This window comes from Nomascus leucogenys, chromosome 11 (genome assembly GCF_006542625.1).
Source record: "Nomascus leucogenys isolate Asia chromosome 11, Asia_NLE_v1, whole genome shotgun sequence".
NCBI classification, from domain to species: Eukaryota; Metazoa; Chordata; class Mammalia; order Primates; family Hylobatidae; genus Nomascus; species Nomascus leucogenys.
The window spans coordinates 72,043,859-72,059,141 of NC_044391.1; the positions used below are offsets into that span (position 1 = coordinate 72,043,859).

Genomic DNA, 15,283 nt, shown 5'->3' on the forward strand with positions numbered 1-15,283 from the left:
TTCAGAGAGGCCAGGCACAGGCTTCCTAAGCATTTCCCATTGGGGACTACATAGGAGTTCCTTCGCTCTCTCGCTTTCTCTCTCTGGCAGTGAATTTGGGATATGTCTCTGCCCAGGGAAGCCCCTTTGAGTTTCAGGATCTGAGACCTTTATGGAGGGGCTGGTGACTTAGGCATATCCCACTATCCCTCCAGCACAGTAACCAAAACTTAAAACCCCAAAAATAAAACCAGGTATATACATCATTAGTCTTTTTTATTTTGATTTTTAGTAAGTCGAAAACAGTATCATACCTCATTCGTTTTTATGCTTGTGCAAAGCAACCTGATGATAGTTATGATTCTGTTTGTTCTTACATTTGAGCCCTGTGTTTTTTAGATAACTAGACTTCAAAAGTCCTTGTTTCAGAATTTTATCATAGGCCTCTTACTCTAGCCCCTTCCTCGTACAGAGGTCTGGCCCTTGCTTTTTAAGCTTGCTGGCCTAAACAACTTGCTGGCTATGGTTCTTACCTACATGTAATGGTCTCCCAGACACGGACAGTCTACTATCTGAACTTGCAAGTATTGCCTTGTCTATAATTCTGTTTAGGAATTGGAGGTGGGAATGGCAGCAGTTACAAAACCTAAGCAAGGCTGGGCACAGTGGCTCACACCTATAATTTCAGCACTTTGGGAGGCTGAGGTGGGTGGATCACTTGAGATCAGGAGTTCAAGACCACCCTGGGAAACATGGTGAAACCCAGTCTCTATTAAAAATATAAAAATTAGCTGGTCATGGTGGCACGTGCCTGTGGTCCCAGGTACTCGGGAGGCTGAGGCAGGAGAATTGCTTGGGCCCAGGAGGCAGAAGTTGCAGTGAGCTGAGATCATGCCACTGTAATCCAGCCTGGGCAACAGAGCGATACTCTGTCTCCAAAAACAAAAAAACAAAACCCTAAGCAAGACTCAAAGAAGGAAAGATAAAGATAATACAGGGCTCTAAGTTAGGGTTCTTGGTTTGCAAACAAAATATGTGGTAACTCATAGAGTCAAAGGAAAAGATGAAGAATGAGGCCCTGGAGAAGACAATACCCAGAGTAGTTTGGGGTCTAGAAGTTTCCTTAGGGTTCTTCTATTAGAATTAATCAGCTTCAGTACCTTTTGGCTTTGGACACAGACACACCTCTGGTGGGAATGTTTTGAGTACCTCAAGTAGTAGTCCCAAGACTGTGTGCAATGGGGTCTTCCTGGTCCCCTGAAGAGAAACTGAGGTACCATTACCAGAAGAAGGAATAGATGCTGAGAAAAACATGTATCCACTTTTTTATTATTATTATTTTAATTATGAGGAAGCCACCACAAGATAATTGAGCTTGCTAATCAATTTTTGTATGGGGTATTTTATTTCTTACTTTTGATATTGAAATGGACACACTTGGCCTCCCAAAGTGCTGGGTTTACAGGAATGAGTCACCGCTCCCAGCCACTTTCACTATTTTCTGACTTGTTGAATTCCTTCCCGAGATGGTGTTAAGAGCCTGGACACCAACCAGGGTCAGGGTCCCACCAGCGTTTGGAGATCTTCCCTAGCTCACCAGTATCAATACTACCATGCCATCTTAGTGCCAGAGTTTTGCTTTTTGTTTATAATCATGTTGGTACCAATTTACCATCTGTTAATTGCAAGGGTTATGTTAAATGGCAATAATCTTTCTGTGTCTGTTCTTTTACTCATGTCTAATTTTTAAAATAAATTATGAAGATAAAACACCTTTTATATAGTCTTGCCGGAAGAATTAAACTTAAAAGGGTCCAGTCCTCTAGCTGTAACTACTAATTTACAGAGAACACACAGGACAGAGATATATATTAAAGTACACCTGGCAGGGCACAGTGGCTCATGCCTGTATTCCTAGAACTTTGGGAGGCCAAGGTGGGAGGATCACTTGAGACCAAGAATTTGGGAACAGCCTAAGCAACATAGTGGGACTCCATCTCTACTTAAAAAAAAAAAAAAAAAAAAAAAAAAAAGGCAGGCCATGGTGGTCCCAGCTACTTGGGTGGCTAAGGTGGGAGAATCGCTTGAGCCCAGGTGGTAGAGGTTGCAGTGAGCCAAGATGGTGCCACTGCACTCTAGCCTGGGCAACAGAGCAAGACCCTGTCTCAAAAAAAAAAAAAAGAAAGAAAAAAGGACAGTATATGAGTTTGTAATCAGCAGCAAAACCCACAAACACATGGTTTCTTGGGCAAATAAGTTGCAAGGGAAAAAGAGACAAAGAGGTAGGACAGGTTGGGAGATATATAAATAAAATAAATTGCAAAAGAAAAAAAGATATTTAATTTTGTTTAAGCACAGACCAAAAAAAGGTCAGAGCTACCCACAAAACACCAAACATTCCTTTTCTTGGCCACGAAGAGGGACTGCTGCTGCTTTAACAATTAGACCTGAGGAAAGGAAAATAGCTGAGTAGCCTGAGCTATATCAGGTATGCAAATTTTTTTGTTTGTTTGTTTTAGAGACGGAGTCTCGCTCTGTTGCCCAGGCTGGAGTGCAGTGGCACAACCTCGGCTCACTGCAAGCTCCGCCTCCCAGGTTCAGGCCATTCTCCTGCCTCAGCCTCCCAATTAGCTGGGACTATAGGCGCCCACCACCACCACACCCGGCTAATTTTTTGTATTTTTAGTAGAGTTGGGGTTTCACCGTGTTAGCCTGGATGGTCTTCATCTCCTGGCCTCGTGATCGGCGCACCTCAGCCTCCCAAGTACTGGGATTACAGGTGTGAGCCACTGTGCCTGGCAATGTATGCAAAATTTATCAGGTCCAGGGAAACATGCCCCTCATGCCGGGGGGCAATTGTTTAAAGACATTTTATGGCTAGCTGTATCACCCATTATCTTACTTTTTTTGAGACGAGGTCTCACTCTGTCACTCAGGCTGGAGTGCAGTGGCGCCATCAGGGCTCACTGCAGCCTCGACCTTCCTGGCTCAGGTGATCCTCCCACCTCAGTCTCCTGAGTAACTGGGACTACGGGTGTGTGCCACCATGCCCAGCTAATTTTAAAATTTTTTGTAGAGGCAGGATTTCATCATGTTGCCCAGGCTGGTCTCCTAGGCAGACAGAGTGAGACTATGTCTCAAAAAGAAAAAAAAAATCTAATTTTACTGGAAAGGGGTTCTGATACAGACCCCAAGAGACAATTTTTGGATCTCACTCAAGAAAGGACTGGGGGAAAGTCCATGGAGTAAAGTGAAAGCAAGTTTACTAAGAAAGTAAAGGAATAAAAGAATGGCTACTGCATATACAGAGCAGCCCTGAGGGCTGCTGGTTGGCTATTTTTATGGTTATTTCTTGATTATATGCCAAATAAGGGGTGAATTATTCATGAGTTTTCTGGGGAAAAGGGCAAGAATTCCCCAGAATAAAGAGTTCCTCTTTCTTTTCAACCATATAGGGTAGTTTCTAGATGTTGCCATGGCATTTGTAAACTTTCACTGTGCTGGTGGGGGTGTCCTTTAGCATGCTAGTGTGTTAAATTAGCATACAATAAGCAGTAAAGGCGGTAGCATGTGAATATATTGTAATTAGCAAGAGGTCACTTTTGTCGCTATCTTGGTTTTGTTTCCTGTTTTATCAGCTGGGTCTTTGTGACCTGACTCTTGTGCTGACCTCCTATCTCATCCTATGACTAAGAATGCCTAACCTCCTGGGAATGCAGCCCAGCAGGTCTCCAACTCATTTTACTCAGTCTCTACTCAAGATGAAGTCACTCTAGTTTGAACATCTCTGATAATAGAACCCCTCAGCACCCCAGCTCCATTTTCCAAATCATCCAATCAAGCCCCAGATCCTAACACCTCCTAATTGAGTCTTCTCATGGTTTCCCGTGGTGTGCGTTCGCCCGTCTTAGTCCATCTTGGGCTGCTATAACAGAATAACTGAGATTGGGTAATTAATAAAGACAGAGATTTATTTCTTATAGTTCTGGAGGCTGAAAATTCCAAGATCAAGGGCTCCACATCTTATGGGGGCTTTGTGTTCTGTCATCCAATGGAGGAAGGTAAATGTGCAGGAGAGTGCAAGAGTGAAAGAGCAACAGATAGAAATCGAAGCCTTAAGCCCTTTCATAATTAGCATTAATCCATTCAAGCCCTTTCATAATTGGCATTAATCCATTCGAGCCCTTTCATAATTGGCATTAATCCATTCATGAGGGTGGAGCCCTCCCATTAGGCCCTGTCTCCCAACACTGTTATATTGGGCATTAAGTTTCCAACACATGCTTTTTAGGAGACATATTCAAACGATAGCATCCCTCTTGCTGCAATTAATAATAAACAAAATTGTTCAATTACTGGCGTGTTCCTGGTCTTAAAAGTCTTTGACTTGTCCTGAAAGACACATCAACCAATGACAATGTATAAATTTCATTTTGATTCTGATTTTAACAAATGAACAGTAGGAAAATAAGTAGTTATTGAGACCACAGGATATTTGAACACTGACTAATATTACACAATTACTATTTTTTAAAGGTGAGATAATGATACTGTGTGTCAGGCCTCTGAGCAGGGCCGCTTTACTTCCAAAGGAAGTAGAGTCTCACTGCAACAGCCATCACAAGGCATCAGATCTCATCGCTCAGGGCAACTCTTATTCTGACAAGGTAGCTAAAAAGCAGCTAGCTTCCAACTTCTATCCCTCACGGCAGTTTTTCCCCTTCTCTTCTGGTCACTCCCACCTACTCCCCCACTGAAACTCAATCTCTTCCCACACAAGGCAAATGGTTCTTGGACCAAGGAAAATACCTCCTTCCAGCCTCATAGGCCCATTCTACTATGTCGTCATTTCATAACCACTAACATGTAGGTTACAAGCCGCTAGCGTGTCTCTTAGAACCTCTCATTTCCTGTCCATCGTGGAAATCTATCCTCAAGGAAATCACTTCTCAGTGTTCCATCTGCTATTCTACTATGCCTCAGGGATTGTTCAGGCCCCTCCCTTCCCTACACATCAAGCTCGGGGATTTGTCCCCGCTGAGGACTGGCAAATTGACTTTACTCACATGCCTCAAGTCAGGAAACTAAAATACCTCTTGGTTTGGGTAGACACCTTCACTAGGTGGGTAGAGGCCTTTCCCACAGGGTCTAAGAAGGCCACCACAGTCATTTCTTCCCTTCTGTCAGACATAATTCCTCAGTTTGGCCTTCCCACCTCTTCTCTTTCCTCGAAAATCACTGAGGCCTCGACTTACTCACTGCTGAAAAAGGAGGACTTTATATATTTTTAAATGAAGAGTGTTGTTTTTACCTAAATCAATCTGGCCTGGTATATGACCACATAAAAAAACTCAAGGATAGAGATAGAGCCCAAAAACTCTCCAACCAAGCAAACAACAACGTTGAACCCCCTTGGACACTCTCCAATTGAACGTCCTGGGTACTCCCAATTCTTAGTCCTTTAATACCTATTTTTCTCCTTCTTTTATTCGGACCTTGTGTCTTTCATTTAGTTTCTCAATTCATACAAAACTGCATCCAGGCCATCACCAATAATTCTATATGACAAATGCTCCTTCTGACAACCCCACAATATCACCCCTTACCCCCAAATCTTTCTTCAGTTGAATCTCTCCCACTGTGGGTTCCCACGCCGCCCCTAATCCCGCTAGAAGCAGCCCTGAGAAACATCGCCCATTATCTCTCCATACCACCCCCAAAAATTTTCGCCACCCCAACACTTTACCACTATTTTGTTTTATTTTTCTTATTAATATAAGACAGGAACGTCAGGCCTCCGAGCCTAAGCTAAGCCATCATATCCCCAGTGACCTGCACATATACATCCAGATGGCCTGAAGCAACTGACGATCCACAGAAGTGAAAATAGCCTTAACTGATGACATTCCACCATTGTGATTTGTTTCTGCCCCACCCTAACTGATCAATGTGCTTTGTAATCTCCCCCACCCTTAAGAAGTTTCTTTGTAATTCTCCCCACCCTTGAGAAGGTACTTTGTGACATCCATCCCCTGCCCCCAAAATGTCGCTCTTAACTCCTCCGCCTATCCCAAAACCTATAAGAACCAATGATAATCCCACCACCCTTTGCTGACTCTCTTTTCGGACTCGGCCCGCCTGCACCCAGGTGAAATAAACAGCCATGTTGCTCACACAAAGCCTGTTTGGTAGTCTCTTCACACGGACATGTGAAACACTGTGGTCAATTTTTTTTTTTTAATAATAGTTCTTTTTTAGAAATATGTGCTTAAACAATTGTAAGCCAGGCATAGTTGCCTGTGCCTGTATTCCTAACCACTTGGGAAGCTGAGGCAGGACTGCTTGAGCCCAGGGGTGTGAGGCTGCAGTAAGCTATGATCATGCCACTGCACTCCAGCCTGGGTGACAGACCATGTTTAAAAATATATATAGAGAGATGAAATGATATGATGTCTGAGATTTGCTTCCAAATATGCCTAGGAAGGGAAGAAGTGTTTAGAGATATAGACAAATCAAGATTGTCAAAATGTTAGTAACTGTTAAAGCTTGCTAAGGTAGTTATTCTATTTTTGGATATGTTTGGAATTGTCCAAAGGTTTCCTAAAACTTATGTTTAATATTCTTTTAGGAGAAAGCAATATTGTAAGATCAAAGAACAGGCCATAACAGGGCACCCAAAAAATTTCAGCATTACCATTCTGAGGGTCAAGAGTCTCCTCCCTTCTATCCGCCAACACTTGAATCAGGGCTATGAACTAGGTGTTTGTGTTTCCAAGTGTCTCAGGCAAATAAATGGATAAATTGCACAACTGGATGCAGAACTCACATCTGCCTCATACATAGGCCCCGTGACACCCCACCAGCTCCTTTGCTCCCTCTCTGCCTTTCTCATGCCGTCCCAGAGTCTTGCACTCTACCAAGATGGTGGTAAGTCAGGACAGTGAAACAGGTCGGCTCTTCACTCTAGGAGTGTGCGCGGGCGCCGGGCCGCGCAGGCGCATTACTGCTCCCCTCCCCCGACCTTGGCTGATCGCGCCTGCGCAGTGGGGAGCAGCTTGCGCCTGGGCTTTGGGCTGGCTGCAGTCTGTCCGAGAGCGGCGGAAGCGGCTGGCTCATTTAAGATGAGGCTTCTGCTGCTTCTCCTGGTGGCGGCGTCTGCGATGGTCCGGAGCGAGGCCTCGGCCAATCTGGGCGGCGTGCCCAGCAAGAGATTAAAGATGCAGTACGCCACGGGGCCGCTGCTCAAGTTCCAGATTTGGTGAGTATGTGCACTGCGCCCCGGCCACCCCGCCGCGCCTCTACTCGGCGCCATTGGCTACGCGAGGCCCCGGCTTCGCGGCCTAGATGGCTGCATCTTCGCTGGCCTCGTAGAACGGTGCCGGCGCCCTTCCACAGCCAGCCTTCTCGCGGGCCCTTCTTAGCGCGGTCCGGCCGCCCTCCTTTTCCAGGTACAACTGCTCACTTGTTTTTTGCCTCCTAGAACAGTGGGAATGGGGAAGGAGGGCGCGAGAAGGTTAAATGCCGAAAGGCGAAGACAGGGGAACACCTGTTAGTACGGAGGACCGGTCGGCGGCGTCACGCCATAGCCACCCCGGCTGCCTGCGGAGATGGGGATGAGTAGGCGCCGCGTTGGCGGCGGAGCCCCAAGCGTTTGTCAGTTCACTTTTTGTGCCCTCTTTTCCGGGGTAATGCCGGGCGGCTTCGCTGCCTGGCTAGATGAAGGTTAATTCCGGTCGTTGGAGAGGATCCGGGAGTGACAGACGCCGTTTTTCTCCTGGACTTGCTGGGGGGACTGTTGAGTTTGCGAATGGGGCGTCTGACAGCTGGAGGGGGTGGAGGGGAGGTCTGGGGATGCTGGTTCTGTTTGCCGTTTCCAAAGTGTCAGAAAAGGAGCACGTTGTTCTTCTAAACAGTGACATTTCGCTCGCATTCCTCCCTCACCTGCCTCCCAGGAGTTGCCTGCTCTGGCATCTCGTTCTACCTTTCAGTTGTCTTGTGTATTCAGCAGATCTCGGCAGTTTTCGACAGTGTTCTTTAAATGATTTTGTTTTTAACCTAATCGTTAGAAGCAGGGCAATGATGCATTTTATACGGTAAGTGGGGTTGCGGGTGGGGATTGAACGGCTCTGAAGATTGGGGAAAAAACACCAAAATTGTAAAATTATAGAAATGAGAATCTTACACCTCCAAAGATGACATTTTCTCAGGATAAACTGACCATCCCAGGATAGCCAGATTAGTAAATCATCAGAGTCTATCAGGACTTGGAATGTTGGTGTTGGACATCATTCATTTAAAACCTTCTTTTAACAACTCCATGTATTAGTATATTAAGGTTTAGATTTTCTACTTCTCCAACTAGCTTTTTACTTACTGAAGACCAACCAAATCTTTAAAATAATTTTTAAAAATCGGCTTAAGGTGATGTTTGAGTTAGAAAATAAGATGGTGAGACTTTATTTTTTGAGTGAAAACTAAAAACATTGCAATTTCTCCTGATTAAAAACAAACAAGGCTGGGCGTGCTGGCTCACGCCTGTAATCCCAGCACTTTGGGAGGCCGAGGCTGGCAGATCACCTGAGGTCGGGAGTTCGAGACCAGCCTGACCAACATGGAGAAACCCCGTCTCTACTAAAAATACAAAAATTTGCCTGGCGTGGTGGCGCATGCCTGTAATCCCAACTACTTGGGAGGCCGAGGCAGGAGAATCGCTTGAACCCGGGAAGCGGAGGTTGCAGTGAGCCGAGATCGGGCCATTGCACTCCAGCCCAGGCAACAAGAGCGAAACTCCGTCTCAAAAAAAAAAAAAAAAAACCTCCCTATACAGTGTACTATGTGCCTAGAATATATCATCTTTCATGTAATACTGCAAATGGGAGAATGGTTTAGCCATTAACTTTTTTCCTTAATTTTTAAATTAGAAGGTGGTAATCATTTTACCAACCTAAAGATTGTTAAGGGTTGTGATACTTACGGATTTAAGTAGTTAAAAAACTGCCGTTTTCAAATTATATAATTTTTCTGTATCCTACTTTATCTCTTGGTTGCATTTTTGCTTTTCCAAAATACCCCTTTTACTTTTGCTTTTTTTGGAACACTTGTCACAATAATTTACCAGGTGTATATTCCACCAAGGCTATTGATAGCAAGGTTTTCAAAATGGGTAAACAAAGGTAGGGAAGGGCATTCAGTCCTTCAAATTAAACTTTAAAAAAAAGTAGTAAGTACTTCAGTTGAACTTTTGATACTTTGTTTTTCTTTGTTTTTAAGTACAGACCTGTCCCAAAAGTCTAATAATTTTCTTATACAGTCACACTGAGCATGTTATATAACAAAAATGCTTCCATTTTTAAAATTATTTTTATTTTTCTGACACTATCCACCGGAGATCATTTTTTGTTTAATCTGTAGATGGGAAATAACTTTATTAATAAGACCCACCAAATACAGATCAACTTAGCTTGTTTAGCTTTTAACCCCAGAGATTAATCTGTTTATGGTAAAGTGAATATTGGGTTTCTGGTTTCGCTAGAATCTTGTGGACATTAATTTGCAAGTTTGTTTGAGAAAGGACAGGAAGCTAATACATTTGAGGATAAACATGAGAATTGTAAAATTCCATTTGAAGTCAGTATTATAAAATGCAGTTTTTCATTAATTACCACTGCTAACAATCAAAACAGAACTATTTTACCTTCATTTCCACTGACTTTTTCCCCTTATATTGATCATGAGTACTTCATCAAAAATAACTATACCTCAATATATCACCTGGTAATTGTACCACTTTTGCAATTGTTAGTCAACAAAATAGCAACATAGTGCTGAGAGATCAAGCTTGTAGAGTACCTTAAGACAGTTTCGTATTCTCGTTTTTTTTTCCCCTTTCTTTCTTCCTTTTTTTTTTTTTTTTTTGCTGAGGCAGAGTCTCGCTGTGTCACCCAGGCTGGAGTGCAATGGCATGATCACGGAGGCTTGACTTCCTGAGCTCCAATGATCCTCCCACCACAGCCTCCCAAGCAGCGGGGACTGCAGACGTGCACCACCACGCCTGGCTAATTTTCGTATTTTTTGTAGAGACCTGGTCTTGCCATGTTGCCCAGGCTGTGTGTAATACCTGCTATATGCCAGGAATTAAGCATGCTAAAGATGTGACCATCTCAAGAAGCCTACCAGACTGGCACAGTATTACTTGTGTGTCTGAGTCTGTGGTTTATTATATCGATTGAGCAATATAATTAGATACTTTTGATTATATTGGCTTCATACTTGGAAAAAAATTTATTCCACTTATTTGGACGTTTAACATTTAACATAGAAAAAGGAAGTTCTCTAATTAGAGCTTAAAATTCCGTTGTTTTTGAGACAGTGTTGCTCTGTCGCCCAAGCTGGAGTGCAGTGGTGTGATCTCAGCTCACTGCAAACTCTGCCTCCTGGACTCAAGAGATTCTCATGCCTCAGCCTCCTCAGTAGCTGGAACTGCAGGTGTGCACCACCACGCCTGGCTAATTTTTGTATTTTTAGTAGAGACGGGGTTTCACCATGTTGGCCAGGCTGATCTTGAACTCCTGACCTCAAAGTGACCTACCCACCTTGGCGTCCCAAAGTGCTAGGATTACAGGTTTGAGCCACTGCCCCCGGCTGAAATTCTCTTTTCGTGTTTTCCTTTTATTGATTTTTATAAATTTGTATTGATAGTTACTCTTAGGCATGATGTTTGTCACACATACTTTACTTTCTCCATATATGCGATTTAACATGTAATCAGATCTACAGCATTTAATTAGTTGCAGTTTAAAGAGATTATTGGCTACAACCCTTTACAGTTAATATTTACTTGAACATTTGACAACTGAATTGCTGAGAATTGTAGATTAAATGAAATTGAGATTTCAAAACATAAGTAGAATATGGCAGGATTTTCAAAGTTTTGTTAGTTTGAGAATCTACTGCTGTAATTTTAGGACAGCCAACTTCTAAATGTAGTTTTAAGAGGTAAATGAAACAACTGTTACCAAAACAGATTTTTATTTAAATTTACAACTACTCAGCCTTGGCTTTCATAGTATGACAGCAAGAAAATAAAGACCTAAGGTTGATTTGGATGTTGATACTCATCAAGATTGGTAGTAAAATGCTGAATTGGAGAAATTGTGAGTTACAGAGATCATATTGGTTACTGTAGACTTGATATTTGCATATTCAACAGATATTGGAGCACTTACTCTGTGCAGGCACTTTGCTTCCTGCAGAGAATTCAATTCAGTGCTCTCATGGACTTCACAGGCAAGAGCAGTGCAGCCATTAATCCATGGACTGACCACACACATAAAATTCAATTTGTGTTAAGTGCTGTGAAGAAAGATTATGTGGTGGTATGAGATACCTAGTCGGGATCGGGGAAGGTTTCCTTGAGGAAATGAACTTTGAAATACCAAGTCGGGATCAGGGAAGGTTTCCTTGAGGAAATGAACTTTGAACTGAGATTCGAAGGATAAGATTTATTTGGCGGGAACTTTCCAGGCAATGGGAATAACACGTTCGGTGTACTTATAGTAGGAAAGACCACAGTTTTACCAGAGAAGCCTAAGCCTACTGACCTGAGACCTAAAAGAAGGTGCCCTTAAGAGCTTGAGGGTCTGGCAGGCCATGCTTAACAAAGACCGTTTGGTTTCCATTTGGAAAAGACATTCCAGGAGACAAAGAATTGATGGGAAACCATTTAGGGCGGCTTTTGGAGTTGTCCAGGCAAGAGATGATGGAACTTGGAAAAGTAAGGAGGTGGTAGAAATAGAAAGAGATGTATTTGAGAGATCTTTATGTGGTAAATTTAACAGCTCTTAATGATGAATTGTATGTTTGTAGGGAAAGAGAGGTGGCATGAAGTCAAAGATAGTGGTGGCATGAAGAGGTGGCATGAAGAAAAGAGGTGGCATGAAGTCAAAGAGAGATGTCAAAGATGATTCCTGAGTTCTGTGGTGATGCTATACCATTCACTGGAATGATAATTAAAATAAACAAGTTTTATGAATGTTTTTGGTGGGAGGGAAGGAATCCTGATTTTTGAAGACTGAGGACATAGTAGCCAGGGGAAAACCCCCACAAAGAAATTTTTATCTCCAAAATAGCCATGATAACTGAAACTCAAAAACTTAAATTCACAGTTACTTTATTACATCAAACCTAAAATATATAATGGATTGTAAGATGTACCATGATTTTGTATGCCATTTAGAAGAAAAAAATACTGCCATTTAAATGGACACACTAATGATTATAAGATAAATCCTGTGGCTTTTTTTGTTTGTTACTGTTTTTTTAATTTATAGAGATGCTACATATAGCCAGGTTTAGTGGCTTACACCTGTAAATTCCAGCTACTCAGGAGGCTGAGGTGGGAGGATCACTTGTGGCCAGGAGTTCAAGACCAGCCTGGGTAACATAGCGAGACTTTGTCTCTAATTTTAAAAAAAGAAAAATTAGAGATGCTAAATATGGAAAAGTATGCTTATTGGTATCAATGAAATAAAGGAGTAGTAAGAAGTTGGTGTAGATAGCAGATTAGTAGTAGTAGAGTGTTACCATTAAAAAAATAGCTGCAGCATCTAATTGAACACCTTGCACATAATAGTTGTTTCCACTTAATAATGAATTAAGTACTTAGTTCAAAGCTTTTAGATATAGGTAAACATGACTGAATGATCTTGAAGGTTTTTATCCTTTTACAGAAAATTGAAACATAATTTCCTAACAGTTTGCCATTAAGGCAAATGCTGGACAATGAGTTGAATATATTATTTAGAAATACCAAGATAACCCCTAAATTTTGATCAGTACAATTACTGGGAAATTGCTTGTATACTGGACTAGCAGTTCAGAGGCCTAGATTCTTACTGTATGTGCCTCTTCTCTGAATGACACTAGATACAGTATTTAATCTCTGTTTTTTGTTTGTTTGTTTGTTTTTGAAACAGAGCCTTGCTGTGTCCTCTAGGCTGGGGTGCAGTGGCACAATCTCGGCTCACTGCAACCTCCACCTACCAGGTTCAAGTGATTGTCCTGCCTCAGCCACCTGAGTAGCTGGGATTACTGGTGTGCATCACCATGCCCAGCTACTTTTTGTATTTTTTGTAGAGATGGGGTTTCACCGTGTTGGCCGGGCCGGTTTCAAACTCCTGGCCTCAAGAGATCTGCCCACCTAGGCCTCCCAAAGTGTTGGGATTACAGATATGAGCCACTTTGGTCCAGTATTTAATCTCTTTAGCTCTCAGTTTACTCATTTGTAAAATGAAGATGTTCACCTGTAGAACAAGGATGATTGCATTCCAGTTTACCTCTGCTATTCTGTTATTTTATTTTGTACTGTTAAGAGGTGTAAAGTAAAAAAGTGAAAGCATGTATACATGTTCATCTTTTCTTTCTTTGTCACTTAAGGGTGTAGTTGGAGCCCTCTGGTTCTACAGTTGCTTTTGAGGATTTAGTCATAAATTCTTTGCCTAGGCCAGTGTCCAGAAGAATATTTCCTAGGTTTTCTTCTAAGATTTTTATAGTTTGAGGTCTTACATTTAAATCTTTAATCCATCTTGAGTTGATTTTGGTATATGGTGAGAGGTAGGGGTCCAGTTTCATTCTTTGCATATGATTAGCCAGTTTTCCCAGCACCATTTATTGATTAGGAGGTCCTTTCCCCATTGTTGGTTGTAGGTGTGTGGCTTTATTTCTGGGTTCTCTGTTCTGTTCCATTGTTCTATGTGTCTATTTTTGTACCAGTACAATGTTGTTTTGGTTACTGTAGCTTTGTAGTATAGGATTGCTTTGGCAGTTTCGGCTCTTTCTTAGTTCTATATGAATTTTAGAATAGTTTTTTCTAATTCCATGAAAAATGATGTTGGTAAGTTGATAAGAATTGTGTTGAGTCTTTAAGATTCCTTTGGGAAGTCTGGACATTTTAATGATGTTGACACTTAGAATCCATGAACATGGAATGTTTTTCCATTTGTTTGTGTCATCTATGATTTCTTTCAGCAGTGTTTTGTAGTTCTCCTTATAGAGTCTTCCATCTCCTTGATTAGAAGTATTCCTAGGTATTTTATGTCTTTTGTGGTTATCATAAATGGGATTGCATTTTTTATTTGTTTTTTCCACTTGAACGTTATTGTTGTATAGAAATGCTACTTTTTTTTTTTTTTTTTTTTTTTGAGACAGGGTCTTGTTCTGTTGCCCAGGCTGGAGTTGCTAGGTTTCATAATGTCAAACTATAACAAAATTAGTTAAGTGGCGCAATCACAGCTTACTGCAGCCTCAACACCTGGGCTCAGTTGATCCTCCGGCCTCATGCCTGGAGTAGCTAGGACTATAAAGTGTGTGCCATCACAACTGGTGCTAGTCTGATTTTCGTACGCTGAAACTTGACTGAAGTAATTTACCTGATTTGGGAGCCTTTTGGCAGAATCTGTAGGGTTTTCTAGGTATAGAATTATACATCAACAGTAGACTGGTGGCGGTGGCTCACGCCTGTAGTCTCCACACTTCGGGAGACCAACGTGGGAGGATCACTTGAGCTCAGAAGTTTGAGACCAGCCTGGACAACATGGTGAAACCTTGTCTGTACTAAAAATAAAAATACAAAAATTAACCGGGCATGGTGATGCATGCCTGTAATCCCAGCTATTCGGGAGGCTGAGGCAAGAGAATCGCTTGAACCCCAGAGACAGAGGCTCAGTGAGCGAGGATGGTGCCACTGCATTCCAGCCTGGGTAACAGAGTGAGACTCTGTCTCAAAAAAAGAAAGAAAGAAAGAAAGAAAAGAAATCATCAACAAAGACAGATATTTGATTTCCTCTTTTCCCATTTGGATGACTTTTATTTCTTTCTCTCGCCTGATTCTTCTGCCTAGGACTTCTAGTATTATGTTGAATAGGAGTGGTGAGAGTAGACATCCTTGTTTTGTTCCAGTTCTTCGGGGGAATGCTTTCAACTTTTGCCCATTCGGTATGATATTGGGTATGGGTTTGTCAGAGATGGCTCTTACTGTTTTGAGGTATGTTCCTTTGTTTAAGTTGTTGAGGGTAAAACTTAAGTTTTGAATACACTGCGCCATCAGTAACTTTTCGGCCTGGCCTTCGTGCCTCTACAGGTGGGACTATAAACTTCCAGAATTCTCTGTGCTACTGCTAGTCTTTTTCCTGCTGCCCTGAAACTCTGACACACCCTTGCTACTTACTCTGTTGATGTTTTCTTTTTCTTTTTTTTGAGACTGGGTCTCACTCTGTCACCCAGGCTGGAGTGCAGTGGTGCAGTCATT

General features: G+C 42.2%; 1 protein-coding gene across 1 annotated transcript in view; it reads left to right on the forward strand.

Annotated features, from left to right (window-relative positions):
* Window positions 1-7,006: 7,006 nt before the first annotated feature.
* SELENOT (selenoprotein T) overlaps window positions 7,007-15,283 on the forward strand; it is a 29,704-nt gene continuing 21,427 nt past the window's right edge. The window contains exon 1 of the mRNA XM_003256285.2: window positions 7,007-7,237. Coding sequence (XP_003256333.2) covers window positions 7,101-7,237 — 137 coding nt within the window. The 5' untranslated portion in view covers window positions 7,007-7,100. The remainder of the gene's footprint in view (window positions 7,238-15,283) is intronic.